Source organism: Pelmatolapia mariae, linkage group LG15 (assembly GCF_036321145.2).
Source record: "Pelmatolapia mariae isolate MD_Pm_ZW linkage group LG15, Pm_UMD_F_2, whole genome shotgun sequence".
Taxonomy (NCBI): Eukaryota; Metazoa; Chordata; class Actinopteri; order Cichliformes; family Cichlidae; genus Pelmatolapia; species Pelmatolapia mariae.
In genome coordinates, this window is record NC_086240.1 from 30,099,410 (window position 1) to 30,119,793 (window position 20,384).

A 20,384-nucleotide genomic window follows, 5' to 3' on the forward strand; every position below is an offset into this window, starting at 1 on the left:
AAGAAAGCAGTCTTACATATTTGTTTAATATGTGCCTTGAAGGACATATCCTGGTCAAAAATGACTCCAAGGTTCTTACAATTGTTTGTCAGCTGCACATCTATGTCATCATCTCCTGATCCATCACACCCCAAAGGTGGATTATGGCAAGTGATTTGGGCGAATAGTCGCCTCCCTCCCTGTTAGCTGACAAGCATGGCATGCAGTGTGGTCTTCTGCTGCTGTCACCCATCAGGTTCAACATGCTGGGCATTCAGAGATACTATTTTGGGGTTTAACAATGGCTATTTGAGTTGTTGTTGCCCTCCTATCAGCTCAAAACAGTCTGGCCATTCTCCTCTGACCTCTGGCATCAACATCCGTTTGTGCAGGAAAATCCTAGCAGACAGGTCTAATGCTGGTCACTTTTCGAAGCAGTGAGTTGGTGACACACAGGTCAGGACGTGACAATGCTGTTTTTCTGACCCTTTATTCAACAAGGCTATATTTAAAAAAGAAAAAAAAATGTATGCATGCATCAACCTATGACCTCAGGTCCACCTTTAAGTCTGCAATTCTCTGCTCAGACCTGACAGAAACGGATTACCAGCCAGACCACAACACACGGCTGGCAAGTCTGTGACCCATCCCTCCCTCTCCTGATCCTGGCCTTCCTTTCCACTCTGCTTTGGCCTTTTTAGGAGAAAAGGAATAACAGATAAACTATGTGTGGGCTGTCTGCGCCCTCACTTATCCACATGTGAGCTCACTTTTAGAACAGAAGCTGGTCCAAGTCAACATCCAGCAGTGAGGTGACGAGCTGGTTTCAGTGACGTAAGACGGCGACAGAGTCGAGTGTGCGGTGTTTGCAGAGGTCACCCGCAGTAAATGCACACGCCTACTGTATACAACCCATCATCAAAGTGATGAGTGTTTGCCTTTATTTTAAGTGCTTGTAGACACACGCACATTTTCCACATGGCAGCAGTGAACCATATCCATTCTCTTCCCTCACTCGGAAACTATTCTGTGCTTTGTTCAATCGCTCACTCACACATTCCTAGCCTCAGATAAAAACACACATCACATAATTCACTCACCTGCATGTGTGGGAATCCTTAAATAACTAAAAGTGTGATGCTATTGGGCAGCTTTGTTGGGCAAACAGCAACAACGTATAAACTGATTTCTTTCCTCTCTCTTAATCCTCTGAAACAGCTGAAATCATAATCTTCTCTGGCTATGCGGGTCAAGCTCGACTTCAAAGACATACATCAAAGCGTGTCCTGATCCCGAGAAGCATTTATGGGAGGAGGAAATCAGTTTTATCTCTGATAATATTGAGCATGGGCTGCAATTGTAGAGCATCTCTACATTAGAAACACTGTGGAGGGTTCTCAGGGGAAAGGAAATAAATCAGTGAAGTCATGGAGGGCAGAGGTCATCCTCACATGGTTTCCACATGTGCCAAGATACTTTAATCCGCTGTCAGGGCTGATTTATCTAGGGTTTAATGCATGAATCCTTGCTATAGCTAAATCGAGGCACTTGTAATATGATGTTTTCCCATCATCAATTCATTTGTTCTATATGTCTGGCTTCTTGCTAAAATTTTTGTACACTTAGATACATTTTCTTTAGAAGTACTCTCAGGTTATGAACCCATCTTTTATTCAGTACATCTAAAAAAAAAAAAAAGTATCCAAACTAGCACAGCGATAATTTGTTTGGCTAAACGGCAGTTGAGATCACCAGAGTTTACCTGGCGACTCAGCTGATACCCTTCTACACCTCAAATAGAGTGTTAGGTTCTTTAACCCCACACAGCCTGCCCGCAGTTACAGCTTCTGCAAGCCACTTTGCAACCTAACTAAACCAGAGACATCTCTGCTGCAGCGTCACTACTGCAGATGGAAATAACAGCCTTCTTTTGACTGAACGGGTCCTGACTAAACCACGAGTGCAAAAGCAGCTGCGCAAATTAGTCTGACAGGAAAAGCTAGCTTCAGTGACTATGCTCATCCTGCTGTTGTCTTGTTCCAATTAAGTGTGCTCACTGGCCAAGGCCGCGCCATACGATTTACGTCTCCACTGATTACTCAGCAGTTCCTGTAGAGGATCAGGTCACTTGTTTCCACCATACTGTGAAGCACTTCAGGTAAAAGCTTAGACAGCTAGTTATAATTCTGCTGAACGGTAAATCTCAACTTTATATTTGGGCTGCAAAGCAAGTCAAAAGTTTAAATTCTTTAAATGTTCTTTTTGTCTTTGTTTATTAAAGTGGTCATGGTATGTCACATACTGTACGCCACATCAAAGAAAAGCAATTTAGAACAATTATTAAAAATTATTAAAAGCTTCCACTGTATGACTCCCATGCACATGGTAATATCAGTGATCCCACTCTGAGGGCAGGGCCCATCCACCCACTGAGTGAGTGACGGAGGGCAAACCCCATGTGTCGCAGGGGGCTGTCAGGTCCACGGGCAAATGTGGCTGGAATAGGCGCCACTGACTGCAGCTGTCACGACAGAAATACAGTAGCAAAACAGTGGGGTGAAAGAGGAAACCCTCTGGCTTCTGTACGGAGCTGACTGCACCACAGAGGGGGGGGGGGCAATGTGAGAAGAATGAGAAAGAGAGAGGGAGCAGAGAGGAAGTCAGGCGAGGGAAGGAAAATGAAAATGTTAGAGAATAAAGCAAGCAGCAAAGGAAAACGCTGGAGGCTGAAGTCTTTGGCTGTGCCGTTTTCTCGTAAGGCTCTTGTGGGGGTAAAATACACAGCAGAGAAGTCTAGTTAATTTCAGCCATCTTGCTTCACTTAAATGGTCCGGCTAACATTCCAGCTTTGTGATACGATTTAAGGTAATTCAAGTGCATTTAAAACTAATGTGGATACAACCTGACAAGAAAACAAAGATTATATTTTTATAGTCCACAGTTTGGTCTGAGCTTCATTATGGTGATACTGTAAATTAGCATGCTTGCACATCCAACTTAAAGCTTTTTGATCCGGTGTAACACAGTATTATGATTTTAATCACAGTTTTTTTTTCTAAACTGCATTGAAACAGATCTCTATAAGCTTTAGACATACTACAGCACCATAAGACACTTTAGGGGATCAAAAATGCCAGTATTTGAAGCGAGCAGGAGCAGAAAATTCTAGCAGAAGCCTCTCAATAGTATCACCGTTATACACCATCACCAGCTGCTTCTTATACAAACAAATCACAGCAACATTTCTGCACCTCTGTAGTCGTTTCACTCTAAAACTCAAAATGGTAATCCCCAAGATAACTATAGTATATACTCGTCCAGCTGTGTTTGTCTTTAATTTTCTTTCTTGTGATAAATGACTTCTGTCACTCATAGTTTGAATGAGCATTTCTCAAGGAAGCAGCAACCACACTGAATATACACAATCACTATATGACTGCAAACTACAGATTAAAAAAAACATGGTTAAATTCTCAGAGACACTGCGTTAGTACTTTTTTAATGTAACAGTTAATGTAAAATTGAAGAGCTAAAAAAAAAAAACAAACAAAAAAAACAAAACAAAAAAAAAGACATCAAGAAACATCCACTACTTTATTATCCTAAAACGCTTGGATGCCAGCACATATTGTAGGAAAAACAAAACACGACCCTCACAGTTCTACACAACTGTCCACAGTGTTACATTTAGCCTTTCTCTGGTCGTATTTGGGATGACAAAATCCTGGCAATTCCCTTCAGCTCTGTTAAAATGTGTCCTCATGTCACTCCACTCTCACTCTAAAGTCTGTTCTGTCTCTCTCACGCAAACACACCACACATGTCTTAGCCCCATTAGCTTGATGAGGCGCATCTCTATCAGGTTAATTAGTGGATGGGATTAGAGTGTGATGAGAGGCATGGCTTAGGGAGAGGGGAGGGAGCATGGAGTAGCATCTGGATGCTGGGATTGCAAAAATACAAACAAGCTGCAATTAAAACCATCTTTTTTGTCTTAAAATGAGGTGTTTTAATACAACGGATGTTTCTAAAGTAGGGAAACATCCATCCCTTCCTACATATGGGCGAATGTAGACACGCAGGAAGTCAATGGAGCGAGTGTGTGTTTAGAAAGCCAAGGTCATGGAAGTTTGAGCCTGCAACTATTTGCTGGAAATTGGATTCAGTGTGAATGTGCGTGCTGTGAATATGGGGCGTTTCTTGAAGTGAACGAGGCCGTCTGTGTTTTGATCAGATCTGAGGTCGATATTAAATGTTTGATAAATGAATTTCTTGTGAGAAGTAACTGCTAACCAAGCTCAGCGATGCTAAAAAATAAATAAATAAACCACCTCATTAGCATTACCTCCTGGCTGTGCTTTCAACTCGAAATGAAAATCACGTTTCAAATGTTGACTTCCCGCAACAAATTAAGATGTTTTACTCTAATCATTGCTTCTGGAAAAAAATGTTTTGTTAACTCAAAAAACATTTTTATTGTTGACACGTTTTTTAATCTCTCTTTTTTTTTTTTACCCCTAAAAGCATTAATCCCATGTGCTACACCTTCGTGTCTCTTAGCATTTCATATCCACAAATTGCTCTCGCCTGCAGAGTTGAGCAGAAGCACAAGTTAGTGGTTCTACTTCCAGTAAACACAGGTCCAAAAATGCAGCAGGAGCTGGAGTTTAATGCTACATTATTAGATATGTGGAAATCTCTCAGTGCTCTGTACAGGGACGCTTAAAAGAAATAAAATTCATCAGCGGCCTCGGTTTTAGTGGAGGCTCAACATATGTTATGAATACAATCAGAGGATGCTACCTCTGAAACTGAATTAATATGAACAGAAACTACTGGCAGTGTAAATGAGTGGGCTCTTGACATGTTATATTTGTTATGTTTGTTATGTTACAGAAATATTGAACCCCAGTGTGGGGAGTTGAAAGCTGCTTGCTCATGTTGGCTGACACAGACATGCACAGGCTGTATAATGTATGGGTATAGTTTCCCGGTCTAAAAGGTGAAGCCAAGTCAATGTGCCTTAAATCTGCATTGTTTTTAATGGCCACCAAGACACAAAATCTGTGGTTTCAGTCCGATAGCAGTCTGTGAGTCCTCTACTGGGCCACGAGCTCAGTCAAAATTTTAATGGGTTTATGGGCCTTTGGGTAATAATTATTAACTGAAAGTCAATAGAATGTGCAGTTCCAGTTAGATCATCATTCCTTCTTTACACATGGATTCAAAACAATAAGATGAAGTAAAAAGTCATCTGAGGCTTCAAAACAGTAATTCAAAAACAAGTGTCTGCCTATATCCTCTAAGGACGACAGTCAAAATGCTAAATTGGAAATGTCCATCTTTTATATACAGTATAGAGACAGGTCAGTTATTGGTCAGCCTGATTAGAGGGGCTGATATTCAGAACATTTCAAATCACTGGTGTTATTTTGAAATCATGAAAAAAAAAAAAAAAAAAGGATCATGGTGGCTAAACCTATGCAGCCTGCAAAAGAGAAAAGGTATGCTAGCAGCTAATTTAGCAGACTGCTAATGACCATGTGACGCTCTGATGCCATCACATCTGTTACTATTCTTTGTTTTGATTTCTTTAAGAAAGGGAAATCCACAATGTGAAATGCAATATAAAAAAATCTACAGAAGCATAGCTCTCAGTACAGAGAGAACACGACAAGAAATATGACTTAGCCATTTCTCCAAATCGCGACAGCATGCAGACGCCAATATATCTTCATGTTTGCCCATCTTCAGGAATAACAGCAGCAAGTGTAAATGCAGATCTGATCTAAATAAAAGCTATAGGTGAATCCTGTATCAGAATAAACTATATAGTTTGTGCATGCATAATTTAGATATTCAGTTATGTGGTGGAGCTAGAAAGCATGCATGCTCAGGAGGTCTCACCTGTGTCCTGCGAATTAAGCACCTCCAGTGCGTGCATCATGGCACTGGCAAATACGTTTGCATCCTCCTTGCTGCCAAAGTTGAGGCCGTACACTTGTCGGGCATCACGCCACTGGTGGAAGGTCTGTGTGGCCTGGTTGTACTTCAGCCCCTTGGGAATGGCACAGTTTATCACCACCTGCAGACATCCGTGAATCAGAAGAGAGAGGAAACAGAGACAAGACAGGAGATGTTTATGACTTCAAGTCTGAAGGATCATAATAATAATAATAAAATAAAATATCTCTAATTAAAACACAATATGTCAACCTTGTAACACTGTCGCCTGTTATGTTGTTTAAGGTCACTTTTACTTCCTCGTAAGTAGACTTTATGATCCCCTCACTCTGTGTCTAATTTAAGGCACTTTAAGTGTTCACATCTGAGGTTTTTACTGTTTGGGGCACACAGCCAAACAGGGATGCCTCAAGGTACTCCCAGTTAAATAAGACCAATAGGGAGGGGTCCCAAACCATTTTCCCTAGAACCTAAAGGAACTGTCTGAACATTTTCCTTTTTCTACTCACATGCAAAGTCAAAAAGTATTTTTTGAAAAATCACAAACTTTTGAAGCAACAAGGGCAAATTACTCACATTTGACTTGTTTATTGGCTCATATCACAGTACAAACATATTCAGTTCCATCATCAGAGTGCCTATACAGCTGAAACCTAAAGTATCCATGTGGTCCATATGGATAGTGTGTGTATTTTTAAAACATTCTAGTTAGGATTCTGTTTAGGCTTGAAGTCAGGGATATGACTTCAGTGAGTGATTCTATTTTATTCGTTAAGTTTTTTTAAAAAAAAATATTATTTATCATTATTAATATTATTTATCATTATTTTAGCAATATTTCATTCACTGGAGCCTGACCATCAGATACTGGCATTAAGACAGACACTTGGCAATTTTAAAAACCACATATGGTGACTGATCATTCTTTCAGATAAATGAACCATAAACCATATGGTCTATAGATACAACAGTGTCCAAATATGACCTTTTGTGGCTCAAAAGCAGCCAAAACTTTAATATCATGGCTTCAGTTTGCACAGTTGAGAAACAAGTGGTGATGTCACAATGGGTGGCAGCATTCTCCAAGTTACCTTTAATTTCAGTCATCACGAGGAGAAAGAGTCATGAGTCCAATACGATTCCAACTTCATCCTAAAATAACATTACAATACTGTTTTCCCCCTAACAGCTATGCTTCTGTGGCCATCCACAAGCTCCAACGCATCCAGAACTCTGCTGCCCGTATTATCACCAGGACTCCTATCCATCACATCACTCCTGTCCTGCAGCAGCTTCACTGGCTCCCGGTCAAATATCGCATCAATTTCAAAATACTCTTGTACACATTTAAGGCTATTCATCATCTCTCCCCTCCATATCTCTCTGATCTGGTTCAGATCACCATCCCATCTCGGTGTCTCAGATCTTCTTCTTTGCTTTCTCTCTCTGTCCCCTCTCCCCGTCTTGCCACCATGAGGAGCAGTAGATTTATTGGATTGTTAGCATGCTAACTTGCCTTCTCTGCTGTTAAAGTCCAACCTCTTTTTCCCCAACAATGAAAGCATTCATATTTTAAGCATCATAATCAGCATTATCAGTGAATTCACGCACACACGCTTCATTTTGTTACAGTTCATCTGATATAGCGGATATACCCTGAAAAGATGTGTAATGCGGTTTAATCTCATAATCGCTGTGCCATCTCTCGTCCAAACTAATAAGGAGAATAAATTCAAAACATTTCCCAACAGGGACCCAGCAGCTTATCACACAAGGTTTGGTGGTGTGTTTTGATTTCTGCGGCTTCCTGATTTAAATCAAGGATTACTGTACTGACACTAGGCTTAAAGGTAATATTGCAAAATACTTCAGAAGACAATACTGCTCTGGTCAAAAAACAGCTCTATGAGTGCTAATACCTGTAACCAATCTGCTCATTTATAAAGAAACAAGGTGTAGCACCAGAGCAGACGTTTATTTGACTATGGAAATGGTCTGTTGTTGATTTCTGAGTTTTTGCTAATGTGTCTCTGGTAGGCAGGAAAGGATTCCCATATTTGCTTTGTATTGTTGATGGACTGGGTAAGATGACAAGCAGCAAATGTGAGGAGGAACTGTGTAACTGCAAATTTTTTGTTGTGGATGGCAGTGAAACAAATAGAGGAAATGGTAAGATAGGCAGTGCCACACAGTGAGAAATCAGGCTGAAGCCCAAGTGTGAAGCGCCAACACAAACACAGCCAGTCCAGCCTCTGACTCGTCCATGTTTTTACAGACCTATAATTGAGGATGCGCACACTCCAGCCAGTCATTTTTAGTACGTCTGTATTATGAATATGAAACATGTGTTCCATGATATTAATGAAAATCCACTGTCTAAACGCTCCAATTTGCTTTATTAGATATGTTAAAATTCCAAATGATTACCATATCGGAGGATGGAGGAATGGGAAGCTGCCATAAGCATTCTTCACTAGCCCGAGTTTTTATACACAGATTTTGTGGCATTCCAGAAGAAAGATAACCAACACCAAAGGTTTAGTGCAATTTAGTGCGAATGTGCAATGAATGCACATGCAGAGCACACTCGGACAGCTGTTTGCAAAGGTTTGCGCAATAAACAGAAGTCTGAACTCATAAATTCAGCTCATCCATCTCACACATTGCATTTCCTGCAGGAATGTTTGCCTTTTCACAATTCCACAGATTTGCCCCAACTTTTGCATATAACTGTACCCATGGTGCCTCAGCTCTGATTGGGATGCTTTCATCTAAACTGAGGATTATTGTCAGCTTCGGGATTATTGCTCTGAAGCTATGAGCCATTTGAGCTAATCTGAGCTTCTTTCTGCTCAAATGTCCTCACCAGGACTCTGTGTAGGACTAAATCATTATGTGTTCATACATGCATGGCTTGCTGTAATAAATATATGATGGTTACTTATTCTTACAAATAAAAGCTTACCAGGCAGCACGATGTGCTGACATGCACAGAAAAAAAGAGGAACAAGAGGGTCAAGAAGAAAACAGTTGAAGACTCAGAATACAGGTTCAGTGGAAAGTCGAAAAATATTATGGCAAAGTGCAAGTAACTCAAGGTCATTTCCATCCTTTTCTGTTGTTGTCACTGAATAAAGAAACCATGTCATTCAAGTGTGAATCTACTGAAACACCCAGTGGGTTACGGGGTGTTTCAGAACCTGGTTCTGCAGGAGGTTTCTTCCTGTTAAAAGACAGTTTTTCCTTCCTACTGTCCCCATGTGCTTATTCATACGGCTCATGTAATTGTTGGGATTTTCTCTGTATTATTTAGTCTTTACCTACAACATACAATAAAATAAAAGGCAACTTCAGGCAGCAGTTGTTGAGATTTGGCACTGTATAAATAAAATTAAACTGAACAGACCAGTAAAGACAGCATTATAAAGTATAACTCAAATTTGAGCACACAAGTAACTGATGCAGTTTTTTCCACTGAGAAAATTTAAGTAAAACTACAAAATAACTGCTTAACACTTTTGATTAATAATAAGTAATTGTAAAATACTATCACATAATAAAACTTAAATTATTTCTACATGTGGCGTTGCATCTTGAGTTGAGATTTTTAAACCAGCCACATTTTTCCACCATGTAAGCACATCAGTAATTCATATAGTAAGTAAAGTTAGTAAAGTTTATTTATTAAGCGCTTTTCATAGACAGGTAGTCACAAAGCGCTGCACACAGAGATTAAAATAAACAGTACAATAAATAGCAAAATGCACAATATACACAATATAGAGTTTAAATGTAAATTAAAAATATAAAAATGTAAAAAAAAAAAAAAAAAAAAAAAAAAAAAAAAAAAAAAGCAATGGTCAACAGAAAGCTTGTTTAAACAGTAAAGTTTTTAACTGCTTTTTAAAGGATTCCACAGAGTCAACCAAACGTAGTTGTAGAGGTAGACTGTTCCACAGCCTTGGTGCCACAGACTGAAAGGCTCTGTCCCCTTTCGTCTTCAGACGTGTTCGGGGAGCAACCAACAAACTCTGACTCTGTGAGCCGAGATGGCGAGCAGTAGTGTATTTTGTGAGAAGCTTGGATAAATAATCTGGGGCTTGGCCATGTAGTGCTCTGTACGTTAAAACAATAATTTTAAAACGAATTCTAAAATCTATTGGGAGCCAATGTAAAGAACATAAAATAGGAGTGATGTGAGCTCGCTTGCTAGAGCGAGTTAGTAGTCTGGCTGCTGCGTTTTGTATAGCTTGGAGGTGAGAAAGAGATGATTTATCCAAGCTGATAAACAGGGAATTACAATAATCTAAACGCGATGACACAAATGCATGGACAATTTTTTCCAGTTCAGCTAAGGAGACCATATGTCGCAGTTTAGAAATATTCCTTAAATGAAAGAAACAGGAACGAGACAGAGATTTTACGTGTGAGTCAAGGCCCAAAGAAGAGTCAAATATTACTCCAAGATTTCGAATATTTGGCTTAGCAGAAGAACAGAAAGGGGCAAGAACCTGACTGATTTTAGAATATAGATCAGGAGGAGCTACGATCATGGTCTCTGTCTTGTTCATGTTTAAAACAAGGTAATTGTTAGAAAGCCAATCAGAGATTTGAGTTAAAGCCTGGACTAGGGTGGACAGCCTATCCAGCTGATGAGGCTTAAAGGACATATACAGCTGAATGTCATCGGCATAGAAATGATAAGACAGGTCACTAAAAGACTGAATAATGCCAGCTAAAGGAAGCATATAAAAAGAAAATAATAATGGACCCAAAACTGAACCCTGTGGAGCCCCACAGGTTAGGGCAGCAGTGTTAGAGGAGAACCTATCAGTCCTAACAGAAAAGGTCCTGTCTGATAAGTAGGAAGAAAACCAGTCTAAGGCGGTGCCAGATATACCAGCCACAACCTTCAGCCTGTTGAGTAGGATTTTGTGGTCGATGGTATCGAAGGCTGCGCTAAGATCAAGCAAAATGATCACGGAACAATTTCCTGCATCGGATGCCATTAGTAGATCATTATAGACCCTTAAGAGAGCGGTCTCCGTAGAGTGCTGCTTTTGAAAGCCAGACTGAAAAGGGTCAAAAATCTGCAATCGGCATAGTAAGGACCTGAACTGATTTTCTACAATTTTTTCTAGTAATTTACTTATAAATGGCAATCTTGAAATAGGACGATAACTACTAGGGGAGGTAGGATCTAGATTCTGTTTTTTTAACAGAGGAGTTACCTCAGCATGTTTAAAATAGGACGGAACACAGCCTTGCCTCAGTGAATTGTTGATGATGGATAGTAGTGTGGGACCAATGCTGGTGAGAGTCCCAGACAGGACGGAGGGAGGTAATATATCTAAGGAGCATGATGAGGATTTCATTTTACCTATTACTGCAATTAAGTCATTGAGTGTGATTGGAGAAAGAGAAGTAAATGACCCGGGACAACAAGGGGCATCTACATAAGGGGAGGCACTTGAGGAGATTTTGGATCTCAAGTCCATCACCTTATTTACAAAGTAATTGAGGAAAGTGCTACAGTCTTCGTCAGAAAGTAACACAGCATGCTGAGTTGGAGGAGGAACAATACTGTTGATAGTATCAAATAGAATTCTTGGGTTATTTTTATGACGATTAATGAGATTATTGAAGTAAGAGGCTCTGGCCTCTTTAACTGACTCATTATATAAGTGAAGAAGTTCTTTGAAGTGTTCCCAATGGACAGACAGCCCAGTGGACTTCCAGAGACGCTCTGCTTTTCGACAGGAGCGTCGAAGACCACGGGTTTGATTATTTAACCATGGTGTGCGGGAACTAACAGTGCAATGACTAGTTTTGAAAGGAGCCACCTGATTAAGAATGGCAAGACAGTGTTCATTAAAAGAATTAATAAGGATGTCTACATCGTCAGAAGAAGGTTTAAAATTAAAAAGAGAAGAAAACTTAAAAATGACAGAGTCATCAATAAAGCGCCTGTGCCTAATAAAACTTTGGGGAAGAGACTCTGAATTGAACGATACATTAAAAGAGACTGACTTATCGTCGCTAAAAGAAACATCATTTAAGTTCATGTGGTCAAGGGAAACACCACAGGTGAAGACCAAGTCCAGAGTATGCCCAGCTGTGTGAGTAGGACCTGATACATGTTGAACAAAATTGAAAGAGTCCATAATGCTCAGGAACTCCTTAGTGGTACTATTTGATGAGTCCTCTGCATGAATGTTGAAGTCACCAACAATGATAACCTTGCCCAGTTTAATCGTGGAAGTTAAAAATTCTTGTAGGTCTGACAGAAAAGATGCAGCAGACCCAGGTGGACGATAAATTAAAATGCCGTATTATGGGCTGTTCTCGTCCAATTTTTATCATAATCATCTCAAAAGAGTTGTAACAGCTTGAGGAGATCATCTGGCATAAAAATGTCTTTTTAAAAATTACCGCTGTTCCACCTCCTTGTCCAGATATCCGAGGTGCACAGAGAAATGAACAGTCAGCGGGACACAGCTCTAAAAGATGTGAGAAATCATTCTCACGCTGCCACGTCTCAGAGATAAACATAAAATCAAGCTTCTCCGTACAGAACAAGTCATTTAAGATATAAGACTTGTTGGCAATTGAGCGAGCATTAATTAACATCCATTTAAAGCTGCGACTCACCGGGACAGGGGTAGAGTTTCCAGAAACAGAGTTCGTACTATGCGGTAAGCTGCGCAGCAAAACAGGGTTTCTGCCGCGATGAGGCATTGCTTTCCATGCTTTTAGGTGGAAGCCTGGGTGGTAAACACAGTGGGTTGTGGGGATTAATCCAGCTCCGACAAGTCTCAGGCGGATCTTCCCGCTAGCAGCCCAGGAATGAAGCCCCCGAAGATCTGCCTCTTTCCGAAGACGACGGAGCAGGACAAGAAAGCCGACTCTCTTCCCCCGCTTCCTCCGACGAGGCCTCTGAAGCAAAATTGAGCTGACCGGCAAGAGTGGAGGTAAACCGGGTGCTGCGTCGCGCTCAAGCGGCGGTGGGAAAACAACGTCGTATCGTTGACTCTGAAAGTTATCCATAGCAGATTTGATCGCCAGTAACGCATGGCGATCATAAATCCGAAGGGAGATGACACCGGACAAAACTGTAGCAAGAACACTTGCATAACATATAAAGTAAACAAACACACGGACGAAGGCAGCGGCACAGCCAAACACAGGCGCCATCTTGCCAACCCGGCCCCCTGTACCATTCTTCTACCATTGTTTGCTCTTTGTGACACACTGATTCAAACTATCAAGTGTTCTAGTGACACTTGATGGAGTCATTCATTTGCACATTGTACGTCACACCTTCCCTGCTAGGATCTTGTTTTTTGGTAGTCTGCTGCAGAAATTACATCACAACGTGATTCTTTTTTAATATATATAAATATTTATACTAGTATCATTGCAGATGATACGATACAGCACTACAATCTTCAAAACTAAAAGGTATATTTGTAAAAGGGCTGCGAACAACTACTGGCACACAAATCAACATGAATACTACTAACGCCGGAATGTCCCAGGGCAGGACAGGTCCAGCGGATGGACAGTTCTGTCTTGATAAGGATCTGCTGCCAGAGTACACAGTCAGAGGTCAAAAAATGTAATATCAGCACTGTATCACTAACGCAAATGTGACAATTGTGTCATTGTTTTTGTATGCTTATGGTCACAGACCATTTCTCCTTTTCAAATCTATATATACACTGTGATAGTAACAGCCCCGTCTCATCCACTGACCTGATGATCTTGGATCTTGCGTCCCACTACACGGAAGGCATTGTTGCCCGTGTGGTGGTAAATGTGGACTCTGCTGAAGCCTGTAGAGCCACCGGCTGGGACCCACTTCTTATTGGCATCGTCATACACCATGACAGCAGCTCGCGCCTGGCAGATGCTCTGTTCACTGCAGAGACAAGAGACATAGAAAAGTTTATTCTACCATTTTAGAAATCCAATCTTTTTCAATCTTCCTTTCTTCTTTAAAGCAAGCTTTGTGAAGTGACCAAGTGCTTGGGACTGCAAATACAAAGATGACCCCACAGGTATAACAGCAAGAAACTGAGAGCAGAGCACACAACACCAAAAACAGACTGTAAAATGAAATTAACTAGTGAATGTTTCATTGGCTCCACAGCCCACCAATAAATTATTTTTTTTTAAATTTAATTTTTAAACATATTATTGATCTCATACATGCATCATTCCAAAAACAACATCCCTAAGGCAGGCCACAACTTCAAGCCTAGCTGCAATCCCAGCAGATCAGCTGATGGCTCAGCTAGTACACTTCCACACAACATCTCATATTGTGAATGTCATTTCAGTTTTAGTCTGTGCACAACTGATTCTGCCTCTGCAAGCTGCCTGGCAACCCGCTCCCACCTCAGCTCTGACTTTTATAGGGTGATGGACCTAATCAGTGTCATATCTGCTGTCATTGTTGCTTGCAGTCCTAACTAAACTAACTTTGTTGTATTAATAGTTTGGTGTGTGGGGGTGTGTGTTTGTGCATGTGTCTTCTCAGTAATCATTTTCTCCTTAATTGCCCCTATGTGTTACATATCTCACCGTCTATCCCTTTTTTGCTGCCTAGCCTGACTTGTCTCCCCAATGTAAGTTTGTATATTGTATGTATTGTATGTATGGTCGACTAGGTCTGTCATTTCAGCTGCAGACAACTGCAACCGACAAATAAAGCTTATCCGTATCCTTATTTTTTTAAATCGGTGTTTAACATGGTTCATACTCCTCCGTAATCAAACATAGCAGTCTAATATCAGTTTAATCAAACATACCAATTCTCAAAGGCAGCAAGCAAATGCCTTCATTAGTGTTTCTGATCAGTATTAACTAATTCCCATGAACTTGGTCTGCAGTGCACAGACTAAAAATCCACAGCCCTTCAGATGCCTCCAAGCTCCTCAGTGACACATTAGTAATCATCCATCTAGAGATTCTCTTAAACCAGCAAACAGCAAACCCAGACAGTATCCTACTGGTTGTCAAACTATGTCTTTATTATATACTGAGGTGTCAAAACTCGTCATTAAGGGTACAGGGGAGGAGATCAAATGTCCTCTTTACAGGGGAAAGAGTTAAAGACTGACAGCGAGGGAAGACTGCACATTGAAAAGACTGCCTCCAGTATTTTCTGCTGCGATGGCTACATCTGCTGCCACACAGCTGATTTAAGGCCTGGAAACTCTGCTGTACTCACTTTTCACTTTTCATTGTAGCTATGCAGCTTTGGAATTGCACTTCCTGTAGTGGACACATGAACCTGCCTCCAAAATCACTCCAGAGGCCATCATGTTAAAATGCCCAAATTCGGCTATGAAATGTGCCTTTTTTCAGCCTGATATAAAAACCTGTTTTTGCCTCTATGGACAGTTTCCACCTACATAATAATGGTACTGTGGTTTTGTTTTACATCTCATCAATCTGGTTTTACTTGAGGCTTAAAGTTAAGAGCTGTGGAGGCTTCTACTGACAAGTGTGTCAGCACAGTCAGATGTAGAGACAGCGGTCATTCAGGCCTCAGCACTGCTAAGTGTAGGTGCATTGCGATTGGACAGATTTTAAATGCAACTTGCCAACCAGGCTTGCTAACATCAGCTGAAACTTGGCTGCTTGCAAAACACACATGCTGGAGTGAGATGGAAAAATGATTTTCCTTTAGCACATCAAAAAGAAATCTGTTATACAAGCTTCCATATAGCGTGGTGACATGTCCTGGTAATTAATAACCTAGGACGTAGTTTTGTATCTGCTATTTTTCAAGGTTTGCTATAGATTATTTTGCATCCATGCAGTTCGGAAACACACAAGCTGTTATATCATGCTTTTTTCTTTTAAAGGTCAAATTTAAAAGCAGCACAAGCCTGCAGCCTTCACGTTAACTACCCTGCCTTATAAATGTCTATGTCTATAAAACACCATCTCAGTGGTTTGTTATATATATCTGTAGTCTCAAACCCAATCTGACACTCATAATGACATCATCATTGTTTTCTCACCTACAGCCAAATATGGTGGCCTATGATATCATGAACCTGTGTGACAATTTACACTTTGAATACAAGCAGACAAAAACACAGAGGTTAAGACAGGAAACAGAGGGAGAGCTTGAGAGACAGGAAGTGTAAAAATGACATAAATTGCTTGGGGAAGGGTGAAAGAGGAGTGAAAAGAGTCAGGGAGGAAGTGATGAGAACAGGCCATATACACATCCTCAGAGAGTCTGCGTCAGTGTTAGAAATGCATGAAAATAGAGGCTTTACAGTGAGAAGAAAAACACATCTCGGAATGTAGAACATGAACGAGGTTCACACACAGACACACAGGAGTCCAAGCAGTCTCCTGCATATGCCAGAGCTACTTAACATGCATCTCACTCCAGGTTTCAAAGAATATTCTGTGAAATTTTAAAAAAAGAAACTTCCTGAGACTGCTGCAAAGCATTTATCGCCAGTGTGTATTGTGGGCTTGTTCATACACCCATGCCTCTCCAGAGTACACACAAAGACACATGCACGAGGTTCAGGCATCCATATGCACAGCTCCCCGCATTTCCAGCTCTCACAAACAAACACTTTCACGCCTCTGCTCAAATGTGCTTCATTATGGTCGAGCTGTGGTAACACCCCACAGCAGCTGATGAACTTACAATATGATTTAATGTCAAACCTCTCTGAAGATGCACCGAGACTTCACACCTCAGCCCTCACCTTACATCAAACTGGTAAAAGCTCTGAGCTCAAACACACTGGAGCTGGAAATAAAGACAGAACCATTCATTCACGATCACTGCAGATTTTTCAATATTCTACGGGCAAATTACTCCAACCTTACATCTCTATTATACTGGCCAAATGGAGTAAGAACGATTAACTCTGAGGCTCAGAGCAGCAGCAGCTACAGTGATTTTAGCTGGGATTGGAAGATAAACCCACCCCTAGTCACTGGTTTATGTGCATACAAGTATTCAGACCGCACACACGCCTTTAAATTTCAAGTTGCATACTAAAAACTGCAAAACTGATGTATAAAGAGGGATGATACATTTCTGAAAACACCAAGTTTTCAGTCTCATGTGCTAATTTACTTCCTCTTAAAAACAAAGATTTGTTTTAAAGAAGCAGCACTGTACTGTTACCAAGTATTCAGTATTGTAATTGTTCAGATGATAAATTAACAGTTTTCCTTTAGACCTTCAGTCCTTTATGCTAACAGATAGCATAGTTGTGTTGTTCTGGTAGCTGGGTCAGACTAGTCAAAAAAAAAAGTTGTGACATTTAGATAGTAGAGTCAGAAGTTTGAGTAAATAATATGAAAGCATGGATGCATCCTGACGTGTATCAATGGTTGAGGATGCTGCTGGTGTGGAGGCGATTTTCTTGGCACACCTTAGTACCAAACAAACATCGTTTAAACACCACGGCCTACCTGAGCGTTTTAGCCAACCATGTCCAATGATCACTGTGTACCCATCTTCTCATGGCTGCTTCAAGCAGGATAATGCACCATGTCACAAAGCTCAAATCATCTCAGACTGGTTTCTTGAACATGACAATGAGTGCACTGGACTCTAATTGCCTCCACAGTCACCAGATCGCAATCCAATAGAGCCACTTTGGGATGCAGTGGAATGGGAAATTCACAGATGTGCAGTCCACAGCCTTTTGACGGTATTGTGTCAGCATGGACCAAAAACTCTGAGGTATGTGTCCAGCAGCTTGTTGAATCTTTGCCATGAAAAATTAAGGCAGTTCGGAAGGCAAAGGGGGTCCAATCTAGTACCAGCAAGTGACAAAGTGAGATTTTGTTATTTTGTGTCAGTTTTCTTCTTGCTTTTATTTAACAGGCAAGTTTTAGTCAGCCTTACTGTTTGGCTTTAGCTTTAATTTACCTTATGATTATAGCATTTCATCATCTTTACATATAAAACCATTTCAGACTCACTCATATACGGGAAGTTAGGAGTGATTAGGTCCCCCCAAATGCTATGACTTCATATCCCAGGACCTCCTGGAATTGTACCAATGGATTTGGAATTGGGAGAGTGACTGAATGCAGCCATTCAAAAGAGGCACTCTGAACCTCACATCTGAGCAGTAAAAAAATAATGAGAGCACTGGTGCATATTTTGGTTACTGTGGTCACTTTGTTTGGCCAGATAGGATGTCACATATTATCATAGCATGGAATAAATTCAAGCTCAGGACCACTGCAGACCACAGCCTGCAGCGCTTTAAGTCATAAACTCCAACCACACTGGGTGCGCATGTCTATGCAATTTCTCGACATTACATTTTTGTGTGGTGAATGTAGTACAGCTTGCATGTGTGCGATTAGAAGAGATTTTGTGTTGAAGGTCCAAGTGCTCTTTTCAACCAATGTGAGCAAAGACAAGGAATATGTGGAACCAAAAGAAAGAAAATGTGGAGAACAGATGAGCAGACATGACACAGTTGCTTTTTCCTAATTGGTCCAATCTCCGTAGGATAATTACTTTGACAGTTATGGTTCTTTTAAAGCAGACAGTCATCAGAGGAAGAACCTGTAAAATGCACCCTTATTTACATTAATAGCAATCCTAACTGAGATTGTACATGAGTATGTACATTATGTAGTGGTGAATTGTCTTTTGTCTTTGCAGCCAATTCAGTGATATGTCTCAGACAGTCACAGTGAAATGTAAGCTTTGATGGTTAAGTACTTGACCGTTGTAATCTAGTCCTGTTGACCCTCCTTGTCTCCTTGTTAACCCTTCCACTAAATGTATCAGCTACCCTCTGCCTGCCTCTCTACTGAGACAACACTGCTACACTCTGTGCCTCTGTGTCAACATAACTGCAGAAAGAGCCATGCTTTTTCCTAAAAAGGAATTCTTAAATGCAGCTACAGATTAGATTTCTGAGATTTATATTAAGTTAAATGTGCTTTACAAAATTTTCTTCTTGTCTGAATAGCAACCAAACTTTGGCACATGGATACATTTAAGTCCAATGGTTGGATCCACTGGTTCCCATCTATATCGCATATTATAATGTCACCTTGCTACCCAGCAGCCACCTACCGACTGGCTAAAATCAACAGTTTACTGACGGCTGGACATTCATGATGTCTAGCCTCCAGGAGTGCTGACCACTTCAGGATAGAGAGCAGAGCTCATGATTCAATTACAGGAAGTCGTCCAGGTCCTGAAGCAGCAAAGAAGCCCCAGACGTCACACTAGAATAGAATAAAATAGAATAGCCGTGTACTGTCATTGTACATGTACAATGAAATTATGGGTGCTAAACACCAACTGTGCCAGAATAAAATATAAATAGTAGACAGCAAGAATAAATAGCAAACGGGAAAAATATATACACAAGAGGGATAAATTAAAAAATAAATAAATAAGGGAAAGGCACACATTGGAGAGCAAAGTAGTTGCAAAGTGCTTGGAAGTAGTGCAAAGAAAAGCACTTGTCTGAATAGCATCTGTGAGTGGCCTCAGTGATGGGGGTTACTCAGACCATGGCTCAGATTGGTAAGATGTGTGGGCAGGGGTGGTGTAAGGTGTGTGGGGTGGGGTGTTTGGGGTGCTTTTACAGACAAACAACAGTTTTACATATATGTGGATACCATTTCCCTGTTAAAAGGAAAAGCGAATGGTCACACACACACACACACACACACACACACACACACACACACACACACACACACACACACACACCGAGGACAAATGTGCAGATCTGACAAAAATAGAAATGGAGAGAATGGGAAATGAAATGAGAATATTTTCATCTCCTTCATTAATGTTAATGAAGCTCTGAGTTTGGAGCAGTTCTGACTTCAAAGAGGAACAGAACAGCTCCAGGGTATTCACTGCCATGATGTCACATCCTGCCAGGATTGGGGTGGGTGAGGTACTGTGGGTTTACAGAGAGCAAAGGAGTGCAGAGGAGAGAAGTAGAAGACAAAAGCAAAAGGGAATCACTGATTTGGCTTCTTCTAACCCATGCTTGTTGAACTAAGATACTGAAGACTGGAGCAAGTCAAATTTCTGATTACCTGAAAATTACTGACTCAGTCCATCACTACTATGGCTGGAAACTGCGACTTTTTCCACAGCTGATGGGCCAGCGTTATGTAAGCAGCCGAGTGACTAATCTAAATATAGAAAAAAACCAAAAATGGCCAAACTAAAAATCTCATTTAGTGCGTCTGCCAGTCTGACAAAGCCAGGAGCTGAGTGATGAATTCATTTGTGTCATTGTGCCAGCTATACAGAGCCTTCTGATTCACCATATGTGGAGTATTACTGTGGTATCAGTGTGGTGATCTCTTCACAGTAGGGCTGGGCCGTATCATACCGTTCACGTTAATACCGGTATAATGTTGGGCAATGATAAGAAAATGAAATATCGCGA

At 40.8% G+C, this 20,384-nt stretch overlaps 1 protein-coding gene across 5 annotated transcripts in view; it reads right to left on the reverse strand.

Moving 5' to 3' along the window:
- enah (ENAH actin regulator) overlaps window positions 1-20,384 on the reverse strand; it is a 133,151-nt gene that overhangs the window by 55,504 nt on the left and 57,263 nt on the right. For all 5 annotated transcript variants that reach the window (XM_063494884.1, XM_063494882.1, XM_063494887.1 and 2 more), the window contains exons 2-3: window positions 13,699-13,864; window positions 5,887-6,064 (exon numbers count right to left, since the gene is read on the reverse strand). In XM_063494884.1, coding sequence (XP_063350954.1) covers window positions 5,887-6,064; window positions 13,699-13,864 — 344 coding nt within the window. The remainder of the gene's footprint in view (window positions 1-5,886; window positions 6,065-13,698; window positions 13,865-20,384) is intronic.